This window comes from Tachysurus fulvidraco, chromosome 20, assembly GCF_022655615.1.
Source record: "Tachysurus fulvidraco isolate hzauxx_2018 chromosome 20, HZAU_PFXX_2.0, whole genome shotgun sequence".
Classification (NCBI taxonomy): domain Eukaryota; kingdom Metazoa; phylum Chordata; class Actinopteri; order Siluriformes; family Bagridae; genus Tachysurus; species Tachysurus fulvidraco.
Window position 1 is genome coordinate 12,438,546 of NC_062537.1, and position 14,028 is coordinate 12,452,573.

Genomic DNA, 14,028 nt, shown 5'->3' on the forward strand with positions numbered 1-14,028 from the left:
AATAATAATAATAATAATAATAATAATGATAATAATAATGATAATAATAATAATAATAATAATAATAATAATAATAATAATAATAATAATAATAATAATAATAATAATAATAATAATAATAAAAACATATTTTTCTGCCATACATGTTACTAACAAGAAGGACTAAACGTGGCGGTGGAAGTTTTCCCGTTGTCGTCCAACTTTTGTAATGTTGCCATCTCTCCACAAGGTGACAGCACTGACTCCGCTGTGTAAACTCGGATCTCACAAAGTCGCTGAAGAAGATGTTCAACGAACAAGATGGCGGACTTTCGTTAATCGTTTAGGTTTGTTTTTGGCGCCTTGCGGATATAATTCGCCTTCATTCGCACGTCCAACTGCACTGCAGCGATATTCGTTGCCCTGTCGCAATGTTCAAGAAAGCGAAAAGGTGCAATTTCAGACGCCGGAACGATTCTGACGAGGAAGAAAAAGACGAGGTCCAGGATGAGGCGAGTGTGGAGGTGCTGCAGCCGTGCGGGCCTGCGGGGGACAGCGCACACACACCCGCCGTAGACAAGCTTATAGCACTTCATACTCTAAACAGCCACGGAAACGGAGTTCCACCAGGAGCCATGAAGCTTCCCAAAGACAAGAAAAAGAAAAAGGAATGTCGAGAAGAGCCTAAAGCCAGCTTACTGAGCTTCAACGACGAAGAAGGTATAAGAGATTCACGAAGTCTGAAATCTGAACGACTTCCTGTCATATATCCGTCAAATGCATTACACATGTTATAGGAATGAGCAATACATGTATATACAAGTACATTTCTATATGGAGTCGTGAGTTAGTAGGGCTTCAGCTCTTCCGCCTTACAAGGCTAACGAGCTAACATGGCTAGCGAGCTAACTAACATTAGCATGTACGTTATGCAACTCCTGAAAAAATATCTGCAGTAAATAAGTCTGCAGTGTTTAACAATGTCGATTACACTCCTTCTGTACATTTCTTGCTAATCCGTATGTTCATCGTGTTCGACGATTCTTGTACAGTCACATTGTGTGATTGTGATTTTAGCAGAGACAACCAGGTTTTACATGTCTAGCATTTAGCAGACACTTTTATCCAGAGCGACTTACATTATCTCTATATGTTTTTATACAACTGAGCAATTGAGGGTTAAGGGCCTTGCTCAGGGGCCCAGCAGAAGAGGCAGCATGGTGTAAGTGGGACTCGAACTCACAACCCTCTGATTTGTGATCCAACACTAGGCTACAGCGTTCCCAATGGCCCCCTTTGCAACTGAAATAAACCTGATACCTATCCAATCACAGACATTTGGCTGTCCAAAAATCTCAAAGACTAGAATAAGATGTTGGTGAGGTAATATAATAATAATATGGTAATATAATTATATGGTAAGTATCTGATGTAGAACATCATATTTGAACCCTCAGTAAAGACAAGAAGTTACTGGCCAATGTTTCAGCTATGAGAGATTATGTGGTTAGATCACATGTAAAATATGTTTAATTACCTGAATCTGGGAGATTTTTGTTTGTTGATACTGTTTTAGGCCATGATGGCAGTGAGAGTGGTTTCTTTAGCGACCTGCAGCATAGTCTAACTAACTATCAGGAAGGAAAATAAAATGTACCTTAATGCATTCTGCTGAACTATTAGCTATGAGTGGTACTGATGGAGATGGTGTCGCTCAGTCATTTGGATTATATATGCAAGTGGTGGGACTATAGGTTTCCAACACTATCAATTCTTTTTATTAACTTGAATTATTTACGGCATGTAATATTTCTCTTCCTTCAGTTCTGTCGGGTCTTTTTAATAATTTCTTCTATTTTATTTCCAATCCTGCTCTGAAGGGACATTTAAAATTGTTGTCCAACAAAATAGTTCTAGTTTCTCAGAGGCTCCTAGCATTGCTGCGATGATATTAGCTGAACCATCTTGTCCTGAGTTCTCAATATTTGCAGTATCTCACCCAGTTCACCTTCATAGTGATATTCCATTTACACTAGATTAATTTCTTTAATAGAAGCAATTAAGCAATATTATTTTTTTTAATAGAAGCAAGTCCCATAATGAATAGAAAAAGAATGAAAAGAAGCAGTGAAGCTTCACAACCTTGGTGATAAGCTTGTATACCTCTGACTGTATGTCTTTGTAGGTAAGGAGAGAGTGTCTAGAAAATGTCCCAAAACCAGCAAACTACATGGCACAGTTTTCAAGAGTTCCTTACTTTTATACCTTAGTGGATTTGGCTGTGAATGGTGGATATCTCTTTAGTTATTTTTCCTTTTTATTTCATTACTTGTTGTGATGGATGAGAACGAGTTTACATTTCAGCAACCTTTTGTAAAAGGCATCAACAGAGTTGATAGCCATGAATAATGTAAACATTTTAAAATATTAGTAGATTTATCATTAGTTTAAGATTGAGTATTCCAGTTGTATAAAAATAGGTTTTGGTTCAGTAAAAACAAATCTGCCATGCAAATTTTATAATTAACACTGTTTCATCCACAACGATGTACTTTTTTTGTATAATGAATTTTTATTATTAACAAGTTATAAATTCTTATACTGACCCTTTTTGTGTTTTTTGCTTGTTTATTTGTTTGTTTGTATAATTCCAGATGAAACTGAAGTGTTCAGAGTGAAGAAATCCTATCACAGTAAGAAGATTGTCAAACAACTCAAAAAGGAGTACAGAGAGGAAAAGAGCACTCATGTTGTGCAGGAACCAACTCGCCTTGATGGTACATAACACCTAATTTAATTCTCAAACCAATTCACCATTTGTGTCTGTGTCTCTTTTTCCCATAAATAGGACATTTTAATGTGTGTATGTGTTTACACCTGAGCTTTGTTATTTAATAGGTGTTCAGTCTCTGTCTGGTACTGGTGTTAAAGAGGAGGCGGTGGACAGCAGAGGCAGCAGTGAACAAGGTGAAGGTGAGATGGAGGTGGACAGTAATGAGGAACAGGATGATGAGGGTGACCCCCGGCAGGCAGGGAACTTCTCTCAGACACTTTCTGCGCTCAGCTCCCTCAGACCAGGTTTGTTTCTTTTCTTTTTGTGGAATAATTTGCTTTGATTCCTGCTGTATTTGCGAAGTGGGTGTATACACTATTGGCAATGTAATTCTTCCATCAGGTGAGATCCCAGATGCAGCCTTCATTCACGCGGCCCGTAAACGCCGACAGATGGCACGGGAGCTTGGTGGCGATGCACCACTTGTGGAGACGGAAGTGTCAGGTAAACGTCTGGTCCATGAGGATGAGCAAGGTGGAAGTGACGAAGATGAGAAGAGGATCGTGTTCAGCGGTGTCAAGCAGAAGAGCCAGCGTCAGAAAATAGCAGAGGAAATTGGTAAGTGTGGTGTGTTTTATTGTTGGTTAATAGGTCTGTGACTGAACAGACAACTTTTGTTTAGGGCTTGTTGCCAATAGAAAATATTTGTAGATTCTAGTTAAAAGAAATGATTTGTAAATATGAAGTATTGAGGGCAATGATGGGTTATGTGTACATAATGATGCAGGTATTGAGTGCAGTGATGATGAAGCCTTGAATACTGAAGGGAATGACGAGGAAGTCAGTCGATGGGAGCAGGAGCAGATCCGGAAAGGCATTAGCATCCCTCAGGTCAGCTCCTTTAGTTTTTTTTTTGTCTATGTTTTTATTTTCTTTTTTCCTTCATTCAGACACATCCTTGTTTTATTCTGAGCATGAGCTTCTCTTTATGGCAAGGCTTATAAAAGTTAGTGATCATAAAAGCAGGCAAGCTTCAGAGATCACATGGTCACTGAGAAATACCATTTCTTTCTATTGAATAACAAGCTCTCTTTTCATAATCTTTAACTGTCTGTTTGGGTTCATAATGTTTTGTGGTTATTTATTTGTCGTCAAATTATATGTAGCATGTTAAGACACTCAATTATTAGTGGAACTATGAGACTTCATATCTTTTATCTTGTCCTTTCAAATATTTATGCACTTGCAAAAATCAGGTTAACTAGCTGTCTGAGCCATGTTTTGCCAACCAAAAGCCCAAGGTTGTGGAGCTGGACTTGATTTAAGTCCTCTTTTAACCTAAGCTCCAAAAAAGCTGAGAATTAGGACAAACACTCCTAAGAACACAAAGAAGTATGTTTAACTGCACACACATCCAGTGGAAAACACACTGATGCGTCTCCCCAAAACTTTTGGTTCAACGCTGCTTGGGGTAGGCGGATAGGAGTTAGAGTTAACTTTGGCTCCACCCTTTGGACTTTTGGTTCTTTACTGTTTATATCCCAGATGTAGTAGATATAGTGCCACTTTCCTAAGCGCTATTCCTAGAAGCCATCTTGGAGACTTTAATTGGTAACCTATTAAGTCCCTCTCTCTGCTTTTTAGGTCCAAACCAGTCAGCCATCGGAAGCAAACGTGTATTACCAAACTGGCTACGAGAACCAGCAGTACGCAGCATCATATAGCATGCCATACGGATACAGTGCACTCGGAACAGAAAGTGTAAAACCTGTGAAAGTGGAAAACACTGTTCCTTACCCAGTCCCTAGCAGCAGCCTTACTCCAGTCACTACAGCTCTGGTAAAGAAACGGCTTATGGACAGGTAGGCTCAGAGTGACTCCCTGTTCCTCACTTCCCCTGTCTGCTTTATCCGAGGTACCAGCAGAAAGTTTATTTTATTGACTACAGGTTTAAAGAAAGAAAAAAATGTAATGGCAATGTGTACAACACAGTCTAACTGCAGAAGGGTTTTTCCTGATGTTTTAAAACCTTCTTGTACATTAAGTAAGATCAGTTTTTATTCCCCCCAATATTTGTTTTCTGACAGTTTGGTTAGGTTTTTTCCTGAGCTGTTTCTGTCCATGTTCATTAAGACCCACCCCCAGGATCTTAGAGTGTCTGTAAACTGATTAACAGGAGGTGCATCATGACACAAACAAGCATTCTGTACCTATTGTCAGATTTTTTTGTTTTCTACTCATAGATGCTTATAGATGGTGTGTCTGAATTTGATGTATTTTGCATATAGCTTTTTTGTGCCCATAATTTTTAACCAACCCACAAGATTCTGAACTAAAACAAAACAATTTAGTTAACAGTTGTGGAAAATCTGACCATCAAAGCCCGGCATGTTAGATTATGGATAACTAAAGTTTGCAGGGTGTCAAAGCTACAAGGACAGGGTTCGACAAACTTGATGTAAACCTTTGGAAGTGTGTGAGTAGAAGTCACAAGCTCAGGTGTGTTACACTGCTGTGGACTGTGGGTCCTGATGCATGTCTCCTGTATGCCAGGCTAAGCTCCATGCGCCAGGGCCGCGATGCCAGTGCCCGGCGCTACGAGCAGATCCAAGACGAGCTGCAGGCTTCTGAAAACAGCATCCTGCAGCTGGAGGACTCCTCGCAGCATGCTGCTGAGCAGTATAAATTCTTGCAAGAAATGCGAGGGTATGTTCGAGACTTGCTTGAGTGTTTCAGTGAAAAGGTAAGAAAAACCTAAGATACTGTTCTTTTATCCCCCACCATGTAGGCTTGACTGCAGAATTAATTTTCTTGTATGTGAATTTGATCCTTTTTGTTATACAGTGTCGTTGGTTGTCACCATAAATATCACCAAAAAGTTTATTAATTGCATGGAATGAAGTTGCAATGGCAAAACTGAAGTCATAATGGCTTTTTTTTTATAATCTATGTGCAAGTCTTTTTATAAGTTGTATTGATTTGCAGTTGTTTTTTTTATATTTCATAGTGTGACATTAAAGGATGGAAAACTGAAGTCAAATTTATTCAATCCCACTATGATTTATCAGTCATAAATAATAAAAAAAAATTTTAATTAATTGCTCTTAAGGTTTTTTTTTGCATTTGACTGGCCTTTCAATTTGTCTGTGTTATTGTTCTATAATGGTAATAATCTGCAGTTCGTTTTTTCACAGCAGATCAGTCTGAGAGTGGGACAGGAAATATTGCACTTCCTTCAGCTGTGCTCCTCATATCACCTTATTAACAGCATATTTTTAATTTCAGCTCAAAAGAGGACACATGACGGCTTTCGCTGCCTCAGTACCTTTGCTGTACCACAAATATAAATAACTATAAATGTTTAGGGGTAGAAGCAATTGTAGCTAATTATGCTAGTTGTTAGTATACAGCAGACAAAAAAATTCAGATTATGAATGAAGTCTTTCATAGCATGTCTGTATTTCCTAGCAAATTGCAAAATAGACTTGCCAATTGACACTCCTGTTCCCAAGCAGAATGCACCAAGCCCCAGAGCCACTCATTCTCGCTCTCCAACTTCTCAGCCTGGAGCATCCATCACATAACCTATCGTATCTTTCAGGTGCCTGCTGTTCTGGAGCTGGAAGCTGCAATGCACCAGTTACTAAGGCAACGGGCGGCGCGGCGGGTCCAGAGAAGACAGGATGATATTAAAGATGAATCAGCGGAGTTTTCGAGCCTTTCAAGTCAGTCCATCTTGAAGGTTTTTATTATTTATTTGAATGGCCTCATTATTTTCCCTTTCTTCTTGTATAATATCAGCCACATTTAGCCAGACTGCTAGTCCCAGCTAGAGTCATGGCACAGCTAAACAGACGCCTATTTTAGTGGACTGGCCATTTCCTGCTCAGTAGCAGGGACGTTGTGTACCCCTTGCCATTTTGCGTGTGTGTGTGTGAGAGAGATTCCGATCACTCGGTTCTGAAATGACAATGTGTTCAGTTCTCTTGTGAGAAATTACTGAGCCAGTGTGAAACTCGCATCAGAATCACTGCTAAGGTGCAGCATAAGTAAGTATGAGTCAGCCAGTTGGGCAGCGTTATGTAATGCAGATTAAATAAGAGCCTGAACATACATTTTTATGCCAATTCTCAGTAACACTTTTAAACACATTGTCATATTTATCCGTATAACTTTTCTGAGCAGTATTAAATTTCATGATAATATTCATAAAATGTGAATGTTTATGTAGGTAGAAAATTATTCTTGTTTAGTTGGAGAATGTTTCTGGAAAGGGAGAATAATATTTTCCTTGTCTGTTGCAGGTAAGGCTGTTATGGCCCCAAATCTGGACCCTTTTGGCAGAGACCGTGCAGCCTATCAGGAGCTCAGCAGGCAGAGGAGGGTAGCAGAACGTGAGGCCAGGAGGTACACTGTCTCTCTTAGACCTTGAATTATGAATTTGATTTTAAGTACTGCTTAGAATTTAATGTGCGCTGTTTGGAATATAATCGTGTGGATTATTCATCATAAGGAATATAACATAGGGCTGTGTTTGGTTTTGGCAGAGCTCGCCGCAGACAAGCACGTGAACAGAATGGGGCAAGGGCTGAACATAAGGAGGGACTGTCCAGCGATGATGAGGAGACCTCCACCGACATAACAAGCTTTAACTTAGAGAGAGGTAATCATTTTTATTTTCTAAGTGAAATTTGTTGCATTTGTTAATATGGATATTTAAGTCGATACATTATGTTGGTACATAACTGAGAGAGAAAATTATATAAATATATTATATTATGAAAAAAGTTATAAAATCAACCTTTAATCATGTCTGTAAATGGAAACTGAATTGTAAGAAGACCCATTAAACTTATATCCCAATTCTCATTATATTCTGTTCTATATATGTCTAAAAAGACTTTAATAAGAAGACTAAAATTCCTACAGTTCATATTTCTGACAGATTTGTATCTTTTCTAGATCGTATTTTAAAAGAATCAAAGAAGGTGTTTGAGGATGTCGTCGACGATTTCCATTCAATAGATTGCATCAAGTCTCGGTTTGAGGTGTGGAAGAATCTTTACTTCACGTCTTACAGAGATGCTTACATCGGTCAGTGCCTGCCTAAACTTTTCAACCCACTGATCCGACTTCAGCTAATCCCGTGGTCGCCTCTGGAGGTACACGGTTTTCCTTTCTTGCTCTGTGTTTTTTGTTAGCAAGCAACTGAAGTATATCCCATGGTTCTCTTGTGAAAATATAGTGACAGCTACTGGTAGATTTTTATACAGTGACAAAAAAAAATCTGTTTAGGTTATGGTCAACCTTTTAATAAAAAAATTATCATTTCTAATATTTTCTAATTTTTATTATTTTCTCATTTCTGATATTCTCTTAAAATAATAAAGAAACAAAGGAAAACCTCAGTTTTTAGGTTATTTCTCCATCTTCTCATGCAATGAAGGTGTATGTGGATTTGATTACAGTAGTTGATGACGTCATGTCTTTTGTGTATAGGATGGAAATCCGAACTTTGAGTACATGCTCTGGTTTGAGACGCTGCTGTTCTACGGCTATGAGGAGCAGAGCACTGAGCACCAGGAAGACATTGACAGCGGTCTCCTGCCTGCTATCGTTGAGAGAGTGGTACTCCCCAAACTTGCAGGTCAGTACAGTTCCTTCTTCGTCACAGTGACACTTAATCTACAGCCTTATTCTCCCCTTTAAAGCTGCTTATAAGTTAATATAGTTTTATATTATATATACTTTTTGTTTAATGTTTTAAAACTCAGTGATCTTTTATTATTATAAAGAAGCAGTTATAATCAAATAATATGGGTGCATACAGTAATAAAGTTGTAAACATAAACAGTGAGAGCTATCTTTGCGAAATTTTCCATTGTGTCTCCTACTGGTTGGTGTTCTCAGTGCTAACGGAGCAGGTGTGGGATCCATTGTCTCACAGTGAGACTTGCAGGCTGGTTTCCTTCATGCTGCGCCTAATAAAGGGCTACCCTACCATTTTGCATGGAGACAACCGCAACACGCAGGTTAGAAACCTGGCTTACTCTGATATAGAACATAGGTATACATCCTTATCAGTAGCAACAGAACATTTCAAGCCTAAATTTATACCTGTTTATTCACCAAGTGTTTTTTTGGCTTTTATTCACAGTTGCCTGGTAGACAAGTGCTATTACTGTTAGTCTGTTCAGTTAGCCTGCAGGGATATTTTCAGAATCAGGATCCCAGTGGCAACATAGCACAAAATTATAGCAAAGCACCCTTTGTGAGTTTAAATGGTACAGTTAACTAAAATTACGTTACCCATCACTTTTTAGTCTAGCTTTTACTTGATGATAAATGAACGATTAATACACCTTTAATATATCTGAATATCGATTTTTTTTAAATGTGTATGTTTTGAAAGAAAACATTAATCAAGCGCATGCACTGGAAGCTGCTTCATATTCAAATTTGTCTTGTTTGTAGGAGCTGCTCAGGACAATCGTCGTGCGCACACGACGGGCGTTAGATGAGGACATCTTCATGCCACTCTTTCCAAAAACGTATGTGTTAGACAATTTTTATTATCCAAAAAAATTCATATTTTGGAGATCTGCTACTTTAAATCCTTTGGCTGACCTATTTAGTCTTGTTCCCTCTAGTGTCATGGAAAACAAGAATTCAAGTCCTTATCTCTTCTTCCAAAGGCAGTTCTGGTCCTGTGTGAAGGTAGCGTGCATATGCATTTGTCTGTTTGTTTGGTATTTTTCAAAAAGCAATAATGTTACTGTTAACATGTTTTATAAAAATATGTTTATAATAGACACTCACAAGCACTTTATTAGGAACACTATAATAATATTGGGCATTGTCTCCATAGCTCAGGCTATGTTTTTTAGTTATCATGTACCCACTGCAGCCTCAGCTTAATTATGCCATAGTGCAATTCACTGAGATCACATTTTCTCCATTCTTATGGCATTGCACTGCTCCCACATGATTGGCTGATTAGATAATTGCATGAATCAGTAGATGTACAGGTATACATAGAGGTTATCGCTCTGATATTAACTGACAGTCTCTGGAAGGTCCACTCTTGTTCTCTTGACTCCTCTAGTCTAAACTTGGCCAGTTCTCTCTCGTTTACTCTGCTTGAAAGTTGCAGAACCTCTGTTTTACATCAGGGTAATGGAGATACTGCTCTATTTTGCCCCCTAGTGGGGTAACCGAGACAAGCTCTTCTCCTACAAATCTGTAGTTTAATTATTGTCCACAAGGTGATTCTAGTTAAAGATTTAAAATTCATTTGGTGGGTTGGATAAGAACCTCTATCAGACATTATATGGCCCACAGGCTGAATATTAGACACTTCTGCCATAGTTGATTTAAGTGAGGTAGAATTTGTGATGAACCTACAAAGAAATACTGCTTTACTACATCTATCAAAGAATTGTAGCTGAACATGGTAGGTAAAGCTATTTGTAAATATCTTTCTCCTATTATAATGAATGGAAATCCCTATTTCTCTTACTGCAGCTCTTGGGAAACATCCTTCAATGGGATGGCATCCTGTCTCAAAACTGTCTAAAAGAGCTTGCTGTCGACAGCACACTGAATCGCTATATTCTGTCTGCACTACAGTCAACGGATATTGGGGAGGACAGCGTGGAGAAATGCAAGAAGGTTTGAGCTACGCAGTGCATATATAAAAAGTTCCAAATAACCGCAATTTACTGTGTTGGAAGATTATTAGCTTTTATAAGTTCAAGTTGTAAAATTCCCTTTTCTCACTGTTGCGTTAAGGTGGTGGAGAGTTTTCCCGTGCAGTGGTTCAGCAGTCTGAAAGGTCAACAGACTCTGCCACAGTTGGAGAACTTATGCCGCTACATGAAGCACACGGCCAGTTCACTGTATCGTAGCAGCCTCACCGCTTCTGATGTGGACAAGAGGATATCAAGGTGATGGCTTTTTTTGTCAGACCTTACACCTGCAAAGAAAATAAACATATTGTGGAAATGATAAAGAGGCACTTTATAAAGTGGACATGGAATACATTAGAGCAAACTCCATTAGGGGATTTTTACTATAGGTTTTTGTAAATGACTTTTTTTTTTCTAGAAAGGCTTTTGGGCTGATATGGGGGGGTTAGACTGTTCACACAACGCTTAACTTACACAGATGATTTTGTGTAGATATGATCATTAGAGCGTAGGTGAAAACAGAGATCTTAACTGTAGTAACAGTCTCTGAAAGCCCCACTCTTATCAAGTCTCACATGTGTACTCTGCTGGAAAGTTTATTAATGTGAAATAAAATCTATCCAATTTTGTTCAGATCATAGGCCAATAATAATGAAAATGTAATCATTAAAATTTATAAAGTGGTTAAAGTTGATATTTGTTTTTCTGTGCCAGTCAGCAAAAATATGTCAAATGTTTGAGGTGCAATGATTTCATGTGGAAATATTTCAGTTCTTCTTCTCACAAGCAATTTACAGTAGAAAAACTATTAAACGTGTTTTAAGTACCTGTTTCTTTTTTTTTTATTGTTTTTAACTGTTTCCTGAACAGGGAGCAGATTAAGGAAGTGGTGAAGCTTCTGGGTCGACTCAATGCTTTGGATCACGTGATTGCTGTCGCTTCAGAGCATGGAATTAAAGACATTAAGACCTTGCTGGAGAGTAAATGAGCGAGAACTAATTTGAGAAGCCCTGGTTCAAAATGACTTATGACTGGCCTTTGGGGTGCAATGTGTATAAATTGTGGATACTGTACATGCCTATGCTTTGAATTTTTTTTGATCCGTTGATATACACGCACACATTACTGCACAAAGACATTCTGTGATGTAAAAAAAAATCCACCTTCAATGTGAAATTAAATTATATACAGTTTAAGCATTTTAGGGGTTAATAACAAAAATAAAATTTGTACAACCTGATTGTATAAGTGTACACACCCCTAAATTAATATTTTCTCGATGTACCTTTTGTTTTTATTTCACCACTCAGTCTTTTGGGGTAAGAGTCTATCACTGTGGCACATCTTGACTTGCCAATATATTTCAACTCTTCTTGCAAAACATTTAGTAGTGTGGGTATATACTGTGCATAGTCCAGTGTACTGTCCACTTCAGATCACCCCACAGGCTTTTTTTGGTTAATGCTTTTCTTTGTTGATTGAGAGATATGTTTTGGGTCTTCATGATAAATTCTTTTTTTAACTTCAGCTTACTAGCCGACACCTGATGGTTGATTTCCTCCAGCTTGATAAAAGCCTCACTTCTGGCTGAAGAATGATGCTGTTTTTGGTGATCTGCTTTTATTTGCACCAAATGTTTTGAGTTATGGAATTATTATACCTTTTGAAATTGTTGTCAACAAACCATAACACATCTTGCCACACAGTTTTGCGTGATTATGTTGAGCTTCGGATTTTGTCTCCCATTCCTACAGCTCAGTTAATTTTGCCATAGGTAAGTTTTTGTGCTTTAATTCATTTTGCAATGGCATCTTGGTCTTGCTGACATTGCTGATGTGCTCCATTTTCTCTGTTGGTGATGACCTTTACAGTGTTCCGTGGTAAATATAATGTTTTGGAAATTATTCTTCTATCCTTTTCCTGATCAAACCTTTAAACAAATGAGACACCTTCATGCTTTGTAGGCTTTTTCGGAACCATGGCATTAGCGGTCGGATGAAGCCAAGATGATGTGAAGTCGTCCTGCAGAAACAGCAGATCTTTGGTGTTAATCAAAATATTTTCCTTTAAAGCACTATATGATAATTACTTTTGAACACTGTTCATTCTTAACATAGCCACATCCCCAATTCTATAAAGGTGTGCACAGTTGCCATGCAACTTTTTATTTTCACCTAAAATGTTTGTTTTTCTCTAAATTTAAGAGATGTTATTTCACATTGAGGATGGAAAGGGTTCTTACATGACTTGGATCATGATTATTCTGGTTGTTTTTTATGTCACAACTTACCATTCTAACAGGGTTGTGTAGATTTTTATATACATTGTACATGAGAACTTAATTTAACGTGTTTGCAGGTTGGCTTCAGTCTGCAGTGAAATGTTTTAACTTTCATATTTGTGGATGTTTCATCCAATTCATTTGCTTAGACCCAGATTTAGTTTCATTCCAGTCAATCAGCAACTTTTTAAACCTGTCAGTAAAATGTAATATCATCTGCAGTTTGGATGCAGCTTGGCTGTAGAAATAGCACTTGTGCCTTTTGTTTGCATGGCGTACATAAATCTGCATAATTCACCTCAGTTTGTAATGTTAAATATTTTGTGTGTTTTTAAAATTATTTTTTTGATCGTTTTATTAACAAGAATAAAAATCAGTTTCTCTTGAAGGCAGTGTGATGTGGAATATATTCTTATGTGATATTTATTCTTGTGTATACAAGCAATAGGTAGCAAAAATCTACAATTTTGCAGAACCCCTTTATTTTTTGCCATCAATGCGAAGGATTAACCATATCGCTATTATTTTGATTGGGGCCATACATGCAGTGTATTGCAGTGACACGGACATGGCAGTTGTGTGTTTGTGTGTTGGTCACTGACTCACAAGTCACTTTTTGTACCACATACCTTATTGGCCCAATTTGCTTAAATGAATAATTCATATTCCATATAAGCTAAATCAGTGTGCTATTAAAGTCACGAACCTAAGTGGTCAGAAGACTTTGAAGTGTTTTTTTTTTTTTTTATAACAGCAGCTCTAAGACCGTGCTCACTGTAATTTAAATTACATTTCTAAAGTTACAGCTGTTTTAAAGAATTTGCATGGCAGACATTTCTCATAATCTAAACTTAATAAACAAAAAATGTTAAATTACATGCTACAAATATCACGTACCAAATGTGTTTCATTTTTCTCCATTTCATTTAATGAACTTCAGTCCGATTGTTAAGGAATGAGAATTAAAAATTTGCACTTGAAAAGGGACTCATGTACTTGATAAAATAGCTGTAATGAGTTAAGCAGATTCCAGACCTTGGGCAGAAATGTCTTCCAGCACCTTCTACCTCTTGCTACATCCTAACAAAAGTATCACGGCAAAAGTCAAGCCAATCAAACACTTTCACTATAAGTGTATGTAAACGTAAGACTAACTAATCTGATATATTAACAGCTGCAGAAACCTGTCTCTTTGCTATAGATTTGAAATGACATCTTATAGAGAGAAACAATACAGTTGTTTGTGAAAGTATTCACCAACTTTGTGTTTGTCCTGTTTTTGTGCATTACAACCTGAAATTAAAATG

The 14,028-nt window shown here is 37.7% G+C and overlaps 1 protein-coding gene across 1 annotated transcript; it reads left to right on the top strand.

Annotated features, from left to right (window-relative positions):
* Positions 1-259: 259 nt before the first annotated feature.
* On the top strand, positions 260-13,109 carry paxbp1 (PAX3 and PAX7 binding protein 1). Its single transcript, XM_027150160.2, has 18 exons — positions 260-699; positions 2,634-2,756; positions 2,878-3,057; positions 3,155-3,370; positions 3,540-3,643; positions 4,397-4,614; positions 5,306-5,495; positions 6,354-6,477; positions 7,057-7,159; positions 7,300-7,415; positions 7,715-7,914; positions 8,252-8,399; positions 8,663-8,784; positions 9,227-9,303; positions 9,403-9,469; positions 10,277-10,423; positions 10,544-10,698; positions 11,311-13,109. Exons 1-18 carry the CDS (start codon positions 411-413, stop codon positions 11,426-11,428), a joined length of 2,697 nt encoding a protein of 898 aa, XP_027005961.2. The 5' UTR covers positions 260-410; the 3' UTR covers positions 11,429-13,109.
* The last annotated feature ends 919 nt before the right edge of the window (positions 13,110-14,028 follow it).